Below are 12,973 nucleotides of genomic sequence, written 5' to 3'. Positions count from 1 at the left end.
GTGAACCATCTGTTGCAACAAAAGGCGACAGCTGTGGGGCTGTTCTACCGTCTTTACCGGCTCCCTCGATCTGGTAACAAGGCCGCAGAGAGCAAGCGAGGGAGAGAGAGAGAGAGAGAGAGAGAGAGAGAGAGAGAGAGAGAGAGAGAGAGAGAGAGAGAGAGAGAGAGAGAGAGAGAGAGAGAGAGAGAGAGAGAGGGCCGATCAATAAGGACTTTAGAATGGGTCGATCAGATTTCCTAGACAATTCTAGGGGAAAAGGCCAGGCAGAGGATGACAAACTGGCCGTTGTTCCTGGTCATTACAGCTTCAGGGGGATAAGACACTTAATCCATTGGCGAGAAAATACCCGCATTTCCTTAAAGTCTTCAATAGACGTTTGGCTAAGCAGCATTACCATAGACCAACTGTCAGCTTAACATCATTGCTTTATTTTGCCTCGAAATTTCTACCGCTCCTATTATTGCTTAGAGATATATTGTTCTGAACTTTTGTTTTACATTTGATTCTCTATCTAATTGTTATTATCCTTTACTGCCTCTGTGACACTCATGTTTCCGGTCTGGGATTCATAAAGTATCGTTTAAACAATTTTTTTATACGACAAAATTGAATTATTGTTATTATTATCGTTGAAGGGTTTATGCGGCCTCAAGCAAAGACTCAATTCTTACACCGAGTTTGGCACGATTTCAAAGCACGCCCTTTCATAACCAACAACACAACCATCGATCCTGCAGCATCTCACATGCTATCATCTAAAACTGCAGACCGTAAATGAGTTTCTGTGTTTCTTCTCTCATCTCAAACTGCCTCTTGAAATTCATTCTTCCCCAAGGACAAATTATTGTGAAATCAAACACTATGTCATGGAGGAGGTGGAAGAAGAGGTGGTGGTGGATAAGGAGGAGGAGGAGGAGGAGGAGAAGGAGGTGGTGGAGGAGGAAGAGGGATTGTAGTGGAATGGGGGAGGAAGAGGAGGAGAAGGAGGTGGAGAAGGGGGAGGATGTTGAGGAGGTGGTTGATGGTGTCTCGAAAAATGTCAGACTATTTTGGAACCTATTCAAATAAAGCTGGATAGGGTGCTCTCTTATTCAGAGTTGCCAGCACATAACATGTGTTGAGACACTGGGGAGTTTGTAGCCCTATTTACTCTGAATATCTCAAACACACATCAAACCATTATGTAGGTCTCTTCACGCATTCATTAAACTAGCCTAGATGCATATCTCCTACATCCTCTAATTTGGTGTGAGTGGAAATGGATGAATGGCTTGTTAAATGAGCAATGAATAAGTAAAACGAGTTCTGAAAACCTTCTGCAGTTTTTTGTTCAGCAGTCATTAGTCGTTTCATATCCCCCCTTGTCCCTGAAGTCAATTAATGACAAGCCTCTGAGACTCAGTACTCAAACCAAAACATTACCATACTGCTTGCTCTGATTCACAGGAAAGAAAAGCAACATAAGCGATCAGAAAGGGCAGAAAATGCCAGAAATAAGTGAAATAGAACCTGAATCACATTCTAAATGACAGATCGGCCAGATTGTACACGTTTTCCGACAGATTGCCTGCCCGCAGATATGACCCTTGGAGAGGAAAATGCCGGTTCCTGAAATGGTCAGTTAAGCTTTTTATTTCTTGCTTTAGGTGAAATCATCAACGGACCACATCTGGTCTGTTCAGGTTTCAGAGAATAGCGACTCCATTTTGCTTTTCTGATGACCTTTTTCTTTGCTGTTTATTAATGGGGCGAGGTAAAGCTGCCCAGCTGTTACAAAGGATGTTGCAATGGTTGTGTCGCATTCTGCTGAGCATTTCTGTTATTTTATTCCGTTCAATCCGTTTGAGTGGGAACAGGGTTAAAGCGGACCACTAAATGGCATCATGACATCGTCATCAACGACATGTGATTAATAGTAGACATCAATTAGTTATTTTGATTAGGAATTACATTTTAGCTTTCCATTCACGGACCCTTCTGCCCCCTCCTTATCAACCAATCTGTGACCTTATGTAGGGGTCCACACCACCCAGACTCAAGCTGACGGCCAACTGCCTTTATCCAACCATTCCGTAGCCTCTCGTCTGACCCACACAGAGTTTGTTCCCGAACTCGTCCGAGGCTCCCCAAACGTTTCAAATGGCGTTTGATCTCATTATATAACGCTGACTAATTCAATACTGATTATCAAATAATGAGGTTGTCGTGTGTGTGTGTTCTATATTTTTGCTCTGCGGTCACCGGTTCTGCCTGGTGAAGGGCCGGTTAGGGAAGGCCATCAACTATCTAGAGATACAGAAAAAAGATGACAGAATATCTGATGAATGTGTCCGTTAAGTTGACAGCTTGCTGTAAGAGTTTACTATATTCACCTGCTCCAGTGTGAACCGGATGTACTTGCCGCTGCAGGTCTTTTATTTATTTGCCCGCTGCGATGGAGTTGATCGCTGTGGACTCTGCTCCCGCACCTCTAGAGCACGGCTCGTGGCATTATTGATCTGTTTTCTCTCCCGTGACTTGAAATGGCATGCAAGAAGCGGTAGCATTGTTTCACTAGCCGTTTCAATGGTTTAATCATACATGGCTAGGATGTTATCATTTCTGATATTCAGATATTAAAGAATATCCTCAATTTTTCCAAAGAACAAACCTCTTTACCTCATACACTATCTCCAGAGCTCAAATGGTTCTGCTTAAAATGCAAAGAAAATGCTACAAAATTACAAAATGATGCAAAACGCACTGGTGTGAAGTTCTCAAACATTGCTATTACTGTCACATTTCTAAATTACAGAGCTACATCTCTAGAGCTAACAGCTCTCTAACAGCTGTAGAGAGGGAGGGAAGGAGGTGGACAAAGAGAGGGAGGGAGAGCGAACAATGAAAGAGGGAGGATGAGAGAGTGAGGTGGAGAGGCAGGCAAAGGGTTAGAAAAAGAAAAGATGACGAAAGTAAGAGGGTAAGAGAGAGATAGTGCGGGGGCTTGGTACGGGAGAGAGGGAGACAAGAGAGACAGAGATTTCTGCCACATACAGTATTGTTCCTTCTGCACCTCATAATTTACCGGAGCCCCCTTCATTGTCTCCATGAAGCCATGAGAGATAGGTCAGCGGCCATCCCTCCATGAAGACAAGAAACACAACAAAGCCTTTTTTATTATCCAATATTGTCTCAACTGTGTGGTTTTTCTCTTTCCTTATCTCCTACTTGCTGTCTCTCTCTCTCCCTCACTCTTTCTCTATCTCTCTCTCTCGAGACCTCTCTTTATCTCTCTGTGTGTCTTTTTCTTTGCATTGTCTCTCTATCTCCTCCCTATGTCTTTCGCTGTCTCTCCTCCCTCTTCATTTTCCTTTGTGTCACTCTCTCTCTGGCCAAGTTTATTCAAGATACATATTGGGATTCAACCCCCATTTTTGACTAGACGTTTTTTTTTGTTTGTTTTTTAATAAAACTCCTCTGTTTACACAAACGTGTTCCCAATCGTACCAGCCAGATGTGGGGAACGTTTATGTCCTTTCTCTCCGTCTCACTCTTTATATGTAGGATAAGCAGACGATAACAGAAGGAGTCCTCCTCCACTAACCCATTAAGAACCCATATCATTATGCCCAAAATAATCAAAGTGTCTTGGCTGAGCCGCTTTGACTATGACCACTGGAGTTTCAAGGATCGCAAAAACACAAACAGACACACACACACACACACACAACAAATAGTCTTGGTAGATGTAACACTACATTTAAACATTACATTTAAAATATGCATATCAATATTTAATGGGTGGCTGAGATCCAGGCCATAGTATATTAATTTTATATTAGTTTATTCAGCAATCCAATGAATTCTCCACCTCATAAGATCAGAGATTAGAGAGCACTACCCACTACTGTTGTTCAGATAACGGCAATCCAATGAATCTGTGTCCACACATTTATTACACTCCATTTGACACCTGAAATCATTGCTATCCGAGTTGGCTTCGCACCTACGAGAAGCGCTTATGATTCAATTGATATTTGAGGTATAATTCACAGACGATGGATCCAGGCAGGCAGATCGTAAAGCTTCCAATGTGAGCGTTACGTAGCCTCCATCACATGCCCCTCTATCACCTGCCCCAGCCCAGTGACATACGAAGCAGCCATGATGTTCAGCTACCGTGTACAGACCACAGTAGGGGCCATCGACACACTTATTATTCATGATAAATAGTTTTAACGGGTAACCCCTGTTTCAACAGGATAACCTCTGCCGACAAGGTTGCAGAAAAACTGACACATTGACTTGGTTAGGATCAATTACGATGGGTATTGCTTAAATCCACATCACACTAACAGCCAATAGAAAACTACCACTCTGGAATATAGTTTTAAGCCGGAAGGGGCAAGCTTATTGTATTCTACAGGGAATTCCTCCCCGTTTAAAGCTTTCTACATTTTGGCAAAGAAAAGAGACAAGAAAGACTCTGTTAGACCAAAATTGATCAAACATGTTATTTGGGGGCTTACTTTCCCTTTTGGGATCTGAAAGTGGGATATATCTAAGGTTGTGCTGGGAATGTGGTCAATACGGTCTGGCTAGAACCTGATTGGGTGTTGGGTCATGTGGCTGATAACTAGCTTAGAAGGGCGTTGAGCAGATGTGTTCGCCATTGATTGGTGAAACCTGATGCCAATCTGAACAAGGATGAGAATGCCGACTGCAGATAGCTGGAAGCCAATTAGGGGCTTTTGTTGCACCTGTTTGGAACCTCGGCTCAATGTACATTCCCAAAGAATTGGATGATAACATTTAATGAAAATTGGAGAATAAATAACAAGTTGTGAATAAGAAAGTAATTCAGTGTTTGCTATCTACCCCCTACCTGTTCTACATAACACTAATGAAGCCCAATTTTGATATTGACCATCCGATAAGAGCTTTAAGATAACGCCAGAGCATGTCAGAGAAGGGGAGAGGAGGGGATCTCCGCTACATGGCAGAATTTTTAAAGAGGACGGACGGCAGGTTTGCTAGTCTTGTTCTGTGTTTACAAAATTCGGCATCCTTCCGATCTCTGTGTGCCTGAAATGATATTCATGCTACTGGCATTGCAGGTCGCATGCTCTAGTTTAATGACCAGGGAGGAACATATACAGAGAGAGAATGGGCGTTTGAGGTTGATAAACGACTTACCAGTTGAATATGTGTTTTAGATCATATTAATTGTGTTAATGATATAGGAATGACAACACACATACTGTGTTTCTGACATGAAGCAGATGGCCCTGATACTGTCTCTCTAAGAAGAGAGAAATGATGACCATTCAGTTGACTACATTGTGTTATAAAATGTGGAGAGGTGAGGAATGAAACAATCTCATCACTGGGGGACACTGGGGGATGATAAGAGGGCCGTGCGGTACAAGAGCCAGGTTTGAGAGGATCCCTTGGGATCCTTTGGGACCACAGGGATTACAGACCCCGGTTCAATGGCTCATGATCCAAAAGAGGGATGGGATGCTGATAAACACTACAAAGCAAAAAGACTGTAAGGCGTGTAATGTGCACAGCTGTCTGAAGTCGATTATCTTAATTATTAATTCATTATCTTAAGTATCAGCCTCTGCGTGTTCACTGCGGTTGGTAAGGACGACAAATGCTTGGAAACACTGCATTTTTGACAGTTGAAACTGCTGTGAATGGGTTATACATCGCTGGGTAATTCACTCTGATAAACATTTCCTTTATCAAAAATACACTCATTTATGGACAAATATGGCACTCAAATAAGCAAGGTGAAAAATGTATCAATGTGAAGACTATACATCTCAGAGACATTCTGATTTCCTGTTATTGGGTGTCTCCCTGATTTCTTCCACTTCCTGTAATCCTCACAGGGAGAAAAGCGAGATGGGTCTCAGTTTTTCGAGAAAGCAGCTGTCAGTCTTCTGACAAACACAAGGAACACAGCGATACAACCATTTACTGAATGACAGGCGGCCCCAACCCTGGACAGGGGGAGACAAACGAGCCAGACCTGTATTGTAAAATCCATTAAGGGACCAACATGGAGACTGCCTTGACTTCCTGATGGATTTATGCACCCTTGGGTTACCCAGGAGATGTGACTAAACAATCACCGGGGTTTCGTAATGACAATAAAGCCCACTTAAAAGATTGAACTACATATCATGAAGTCATATTGGTTATGTAAGGACAAGATAATACATTTAAACAATTTAACTTATATGCATTTACGAATGAAGTTATTTAGCTGATAACAATCAAAGCATACTATTTAAATGCTGCTTGAGCTAAATAAAGAACCGCAAAGAGTATCCATAATGAAAAATGTAGCCAAAAGGAAAGAGGCCATTAACAATGTTTGTTAAACCTAAATCCTGAATTCATAGAAAACCCATTCAAATGAGATTTGTTCGCCGGAAAGCTTAAACGATATTTAAATAATTCATAACCCTGTCAAATCAAATAAGATGAAGTACCTCGAACAGAAAGCACATTTTATTAAAACAAGTTGTACCAGACAAAATTTGCAGAGGCCACTGCCAACAATTCAATTGGTCGAAGCCGCTGAAGACGTCAAATACAATTTTTTTTCATCCCTTCAAGGATGTACTCCTTGGTTAACTCGGTTACTTTTTTGCAGTATATAATAATGCTAATGCTATTAAGACATGTAATGCTATAATAGCAAGTTTGCCGTTGAGGGGGTTCTGCCAAATATCACCCACACCCACCTGTGAGCGATTGATCTGATTAATCTAAATAACCATCCAGGCTTGGCCATGCGTCCTCATTGGTAACCCGTAGGATCTATACAGTATGCTACACAAAGCTGAAGTTAGTAAAACAACATCAATGTTTGGAACGTACCTCAATAGGTTACCAAGAAACCATCTCCTTGGGCTCTGATGACTTTTGACTGCAAAGCAAAATTACCATATTGGCCGAGCCATTTTTCAGTCCAATACTTCATGACTTATGCAGAACATGATGTTACGAAATTAAAGTGGTTATGTATCTTTACTGTGGTAGAGTTATTGTTAAATTACATTCAAGTTTGTTTTGGTTGTGTTTGATACATTCTGAGCTGAAGTGACCTTACTAAAGTGCCAGACAAACTGCCACTTTTGTTTCTGATAGTTATTAGATGATAAATGTTATTTGGGTGATAGCGTGGGTGGGTTATTAAGCATGTTGCTGTCGCCTGGGGCATAAACGCAACTGGGGATCTCATTTCAGTCTGCTTTCTGCTCTAATATGAAGATAATATAAATGCCTGTTGTATTGGAGCTGTAAATCGTCTACCAACCCATTTCTTAGTAACGATGTTAACAGTTAGCATTTGAAGAACAATCTTAAACCCTGCAAGGCTATTTTATTTAGTAGCTACATGAAATCTTGGTTGACACGGCCCTGCATCCCATACTATCCAAAAATAACAATGACGAAAACAGGGGCTCAATAATGAGACATTTTCCACACAGACACATGCATGGATGTAAAAATGCACACGCATGCACAAAAAATACACACACACACATAGACACACACACACACACGCACACACACACACACACACACACACACTCACACTCACACTCACACTCACACTCACACTCAAACGCACACACAATCACAGACCGATACATAAATACATGCATATAGGACATGCATACAAACATACATACATTAGCATACATACACGACGGCACATGTCCTATAGACACGCCTACTACGACAGAAATGTGAGCGGTCATTTGATTGCTCTTTATCTGTAAAAACCTTTTGATGATGATGAAAGTGATGACGGTACTGAGTGTGATGGTATTGATGATGATAATGTCAGTGAAGATGGACCGACGCACGTCTTTTTCTTTCGCTATGATGTATGACGAAAGAGCAGAACGTAGCGGGTCTTGGTGGGAATTGCTTCTAGGGGGAGGGGTGATCGCGGTGGGTAAATTCAGTCCGCTCTGCCCGCCTCCTCAGCCCCCTTTCCGTCCGTCGAGGCCGTTGAGAGCATCTCGTGCGAACACGCACCTTGCCTTTTCAACACGCTCTCGACTCCGAGAGAAAGATGGAGAACTGGCACTTTTTCAAAGCCAATCTTCAAGAAATCACTTATTTTGTTGATTTATGACATAAACTTGACTCATATTTCGACATAGGGATTAATTATACATAAGGTAAGATATTAACTTTAAATATATTTATTTACTCTCTTGACAATTATTAGGATAAATCTTAATCCTTTTCGTCAAATAGGCTACCGGATATGATATTGCCTATATTGCATAGGCCCTAATGGATTTGCTATCTTGAGCTAAAAAAAAACTAAATACTGTCTCCTCAGTGAATGCGCATTTTTGTATTAGCCTAGTACAAATTTTTTTCAATTTTTCTATTCCAGCGTGAGGTTAGAGCGTTTAAAATGAATCCCATAAATCTTCTTCTGAACTCACAGATCAAAGGCTACTGAAGACTGACAATACACAAGCCGATACTACTGATAAGGCTATCAGAGCATTGATTTTTTATTTTGTATTACAAATAGTAATGACATCTATTACTATTATTAATTCATGGAAGATGCGAATACTGTTCTGATTTGTATTCTTGCTGTAACATTACAATACATAAAACGTGTGCATTTCCATCCGTCACTTTAACGCTCACAGCTTTTAAAATGTTCATTAGGCTACAACATTTAGGCTCAGGCTGGTGAAAAAGATTTTTTTCGAAATAGTCCCTAAAATTGTGAAAGCTAGAGACTGGCTGTAATAGGGGGAGGGGATGGGTAGATGGCAAATCGAGGGGAACGTTAAAAAAACACGTTTCTGCCCTCTTGTGGTTCAGATTATACTGTGGGCTTATGGTCAACTGCGAAGACGTCAACTATTTACTGGAGGCTTACACAATACGCCTTTAGTGTCATTATATATATTATGACTTTATAGTCTCCTTTAGAATAATAACACATGTCTAAACCCCTTTTGTTCACACATTTTTTCTTAATGGGACAAAGACACAATTGAGCCGCATGACTTAATGATACAAATGATCAAACTCTGTATACCATATAGATTTGTCATCATATCAATGTATTTGAGAATTTTATTTGAGAATACAGTTGACAAACAACATAGTGTAGCTCCTTAAATCCTCCAAGTAGACGCCGTCCCTTTATATGACTGTGTGTTATGCAATGGCATCTCCCCATCACAGTGCATCAGCCTCTCTGTGTTCACAGCCTGGCTTACTTGAAATCGTGCTAGAGATATAAATAGCTGTACTCACACAACACCGGGAGTAATGTGGACGGGCATCCTAAAAGGACGGTGCCAATGTATGTGCGTAGGGATTCTACGTGTGCACGTGCGCGTGTGTGAGTGTGTGTTTGTGCGTGCATGTGTAAAAAAAGAATGGCAAATTTGCGAAAAAAAACCAGAAAGAATAAAAACGCTGCCATTCACATATCCATGGCAACGTGACAAACAGAAAGGCCTCCTCTGTGGTTTCCCAGATCCTCCCTCCCGCCGCTCCTCCAACATGGACGCCTCTCCCTCCAGCTCTCAGTACGGCTCCAAGAAGAGGGTGAAGATCCACCCCAACGCCGTGTCGGTCAAGTACGCCACCCACTTCCCCCAGCCCGGCGACGAGGGCTATGACGACGCCCCCTCCTTCGAGGACTTCGGCACCTTCGCGGAGGCCACGCCCCCGGCCAAGCGGCTGGCGGACGAGGCCAAAGGGGGCAGGACGTTGTTCGGCACCATGGAGACCCAGCCGCCCAAGCTGCCGGCGCCGCCCCGGGACAAGGGGGTCGGGGGCCAGCTGGCCAGCTTCGGCGAGGCCAACGTGCTGGCCTCCAGGGTGACCTGGCTGGCCCTGTTCGGCGCGGCCGCCGCCCACGGCTGCGTGGCACTCATCACGCGGCTGGCGGCCGACCGCTCCAAGGTGCCCTCGCTGGAGCTGCTGTTCATCCGCTCCGTCATCCAGGTGCTGTCCATCCTGGTGGTGTTCTACCGCCGCGAGGCCCCCTTCGGCCCCAAGGGCTACCGGCTGCGGCTCTTCTGCTACGGCGTGTGCAATGTCATCTCCATCACGTGCGCCTACACCTCCTTCGCCATCGTGCCGCCCAGCAACGGCACCATCATGTGGCGGGCGTCCACCACCGTGTTCAGCGCCGTGCTGGCCTTCCTGCTGCTGGACGAGCGGCTGGGCTACACCGACGTGGTGACGGTGGTGGGCAGCGTGTTCGGCCTCTGCCTGGTCATGGTGCCCAACGTGGCCGACGAGGAGAAGTCCCGCCTGGGCTTCTGGAAGGAGGCCTTCGGCTACACAATGACAGTGACGGCGGGCCTGACGGCCGCGCTGTCCATGATCGTGTACCGCGCCATCAAGGAGCGCGTCAGCATGTGGACGGCGCTGTTCACCTTCGGCTGGACGGGCACGGTGTGGGGCGCGTCCACCATGTTTGTCATGCAGGAGCCCATCATTCCCCTGGACGGGGAGACGTGGGGCTACCTGATCGGCATCTGCACGTGCTCCACCGTGGCGTTCCTGGGCGTGTACTTCGCCCTCAACAAGTTCCACCCGGCCTTAGTGAGCACGGTGCAGCACCTGGAGATCGTGGTGGCCATGCTGCTGCAGCTGGCGGTGTTGCACATGGTGCCCTCGGTGTACGACGTGATCGGCGGTCTGGTCATCATGGCCAGCGTGTTCACGCTGACCGGGGTCAAGCTGTACCGGGTGAGCCGGGCCATACGGCAGGACTACCAGGAGATCCTCGACTCGCCCATCAAATGAGACCCGCTCCCCTGTTATTTATCATTTTTGTTTGTCAGTCCGATGTTTACAGTGTTGGTTCATGTGCACATTGTTTGAAGAATGTCTGGACCTTCATGCGTTGGTTTTTTTTGTATTGTGTTGGTGGAAGAGTGCCAATCATTGTGTAATGTCTTAAATAGTTAATTAATCAGTTAAATAAACTAAAGAGACGTGACGGTGATTTTATTATTTGGTTTGTTTTCCGATTGCCTTGCTTCAAAGGCAGTTTGTGGAACCCTGTGTGTGTTTTCAGTGTGGTCTATTCTGTGTGGTTATGAGTGTCTCAAAATATCTTATTCTGATGCATCTTCTCCCCAATCTAATCTTCTTTCAGTTCCACCAGTTCCACACTATACTCCTCTATGGTTAAACATAAAGGCTGTGCTTTTTATCACAAAGGAGGACGACTACCTGCTTACATGCAATACACCGTCTGTGGTTCGTCAATACATGAAGAGAATCAATTATATCTGTGTCACCAAAAATAACATGGAACCAAGACCGAAGGAGTCCATGGTTGCTTAGACTAGTTAATAAGGTGCCTTCACCCAGTGGTTAAGTGTTGGCTATTTTTATGTAGCCCACTCTGCATTTCAATGTCATTTGAATGTGTTTGGCTTCTTGATTTTGCACACAATAAATATCTGTGGTGAAATTCCATATTCATATATTAATAGACTACACTAGAACGACATAGCCTGTATGATTAATTCCCCCAGTACCATTATGTCAAAACTGTACACCGCCCTTTGCTCTAATAGTGTGCTGTATAAAAAAACACACTGGAAAACCAGTGAGTTTGTCTGTGCGTGTCTCCTGTTTACTTTCGTGCAGCTGGTAGAAGCTCATGGCTAGAGGCGGTAGTGCATTTAAACACCTTTTCTACTGAGCAGACATGCCTGCATTCTCTCGTTAGAGGAAGGCAATTCCGTGGTTAAGACTGGGACGATTGGAGAAACGCCAACTGAGGGAATCAGTCTCTGCTTGGCCTCTCCAGCAAAGCAAAACTGCCAGAAAGAAAATGACATAATAACGACAGGGGTTGAATAGATTTTGTGGTTGGAAAGTACAACAGCATGAACGGTTCCCTGAGATCCACTAGATGGCACTCACGAACCAGTTTGCACCAAAAGAAACCTTCGAATGATCAAATGGAGGTATTTTCTGTCATACATACTGTACGCATTGACATTTTTTATTGAGATCATGAAATTTCTTGTGTAGTCATAGCCTACGAAAGAAATTTTGCAATCTTTTTCATGTAACGTTTGAGTCAGAGTTATTCAGAGGCACATAAATTATAAACGTTGTGGTAAGGTAAGTCATTATTCAGGCAAAAACTATTCAAATCAGCTGTAAATCGTGCAATTATGAATAAAAGCATATTGTCATTCTCTTATAAGATGTGGGATTGATTTACAGCAACCACAAACAGCTAAATCGTGGACTTCACATTTTAGATTAGTAGGCCTATTATTATTACGTCATTATCTTTTTAATATTACAATCATTTTAAAGGCAAAGTATAATCCAATGCACCCATGCCAGCGGCAGCCTCTCTTCATTATAGACAGCTTCATGCATTTAAACGAGTCCGTTTTTGTAGTTGAATGCCTCTTGAGAAGAGAGTGTGGGCCACATAGTGAGATGATGCAGGGTATACCCATCTGTTAGTGCAGGAAATAGATTGCATCCTGTAGTGATGTTCAACCTTCCAATTATCCTCGATATGTTGTTCGGCATCCAAGGGAGGGCCATCCTCTGTGTGTGTGTGTGTGTGTGTGTGTGTGTGTGTGTGTGTGTGTGTGTGTGTGTGTGTGTGTGTGTGTGTGTGTGTGTCTGTGTGTGTGTGTGTGTGTGTGTGTGTGTGTGTGTGTGTGTGTGTGTGTGTGTGTGTGTGTGTGTGTGTGTGTGTGTGTGTGAGAGAGAGAGAGAGAGAGAGAGAGAGAGAGAGAGAGAGAGAGAGAGAGAGAGAGAGAGAGAGAGAGCGTGTGTGTGTATATGAGCGCTTGCACGCATACGTGTGCACGTGTAGCTATGTGTTGGCATGTGTGTACGCGTGCATATGAACGCGCGTGCGCAAACAGGCTATCCATGAACAAAAAGTAAGCCGCCTGCGACAATGTCAATCGTTTTT

General features: G+C 43.8%; 1 protein-coding gene across 2 annotated transcripts in view; it reads left to right on the top strand.

Annotated features, from left to right (window-relative positions):
* slc35g2b (solute carrier family 35 member G2b) overlaps positions 1-12,196 on the top strand; it is a 19,396-nt gene extending 7,200 nt beyond the window's left edge. The window contains exons 1-2 of one of the 2 annotated variants that reach the window (XM_056584694.1): positions 8,027-8,195; positions 9,533-12,196. In XM_056584694.1, coding sequence (XP_056440669.1) covers positions 9,559-10,815 — 1,257 coding nt within the window. In that variant the 5' untranslated portion in view covers positions 8,027-8,195; positions 9,533-9,558 and the 3' untranslated portion in view covers positions 10,816-12,196. Of the gene's footprint in view, positions 1-8,026; positions 8,196-9,532 lie in introns of those variants that run through there. The other variant, XM_056584695.1, reaches the window with a different exon arrangement.
* The last annotated feature ends 777 nt before the right edge of the window (positions 12,197-12,973 follow it).

This window comes from Gadus chalcogrammus, chromosome 23 (genome assembly GCF_026213295.1).
Source record: "Gadus chalcogrammus isolate NIFS_2021 chromosome 23, NIFS_Gcha_1.0, whole genome shotgun sequence".
Lineage (NCBI taxonomy): Eukaryota > Metazoa > Chordata > Actinopteri > Gadiformes > Gadidae > Gadus > Gadus chalcogrammus.
Note: the sequence above shows the minus strand (reverse complement) of the source record. Positions and strands in the feature narration are given on the sequence as shown.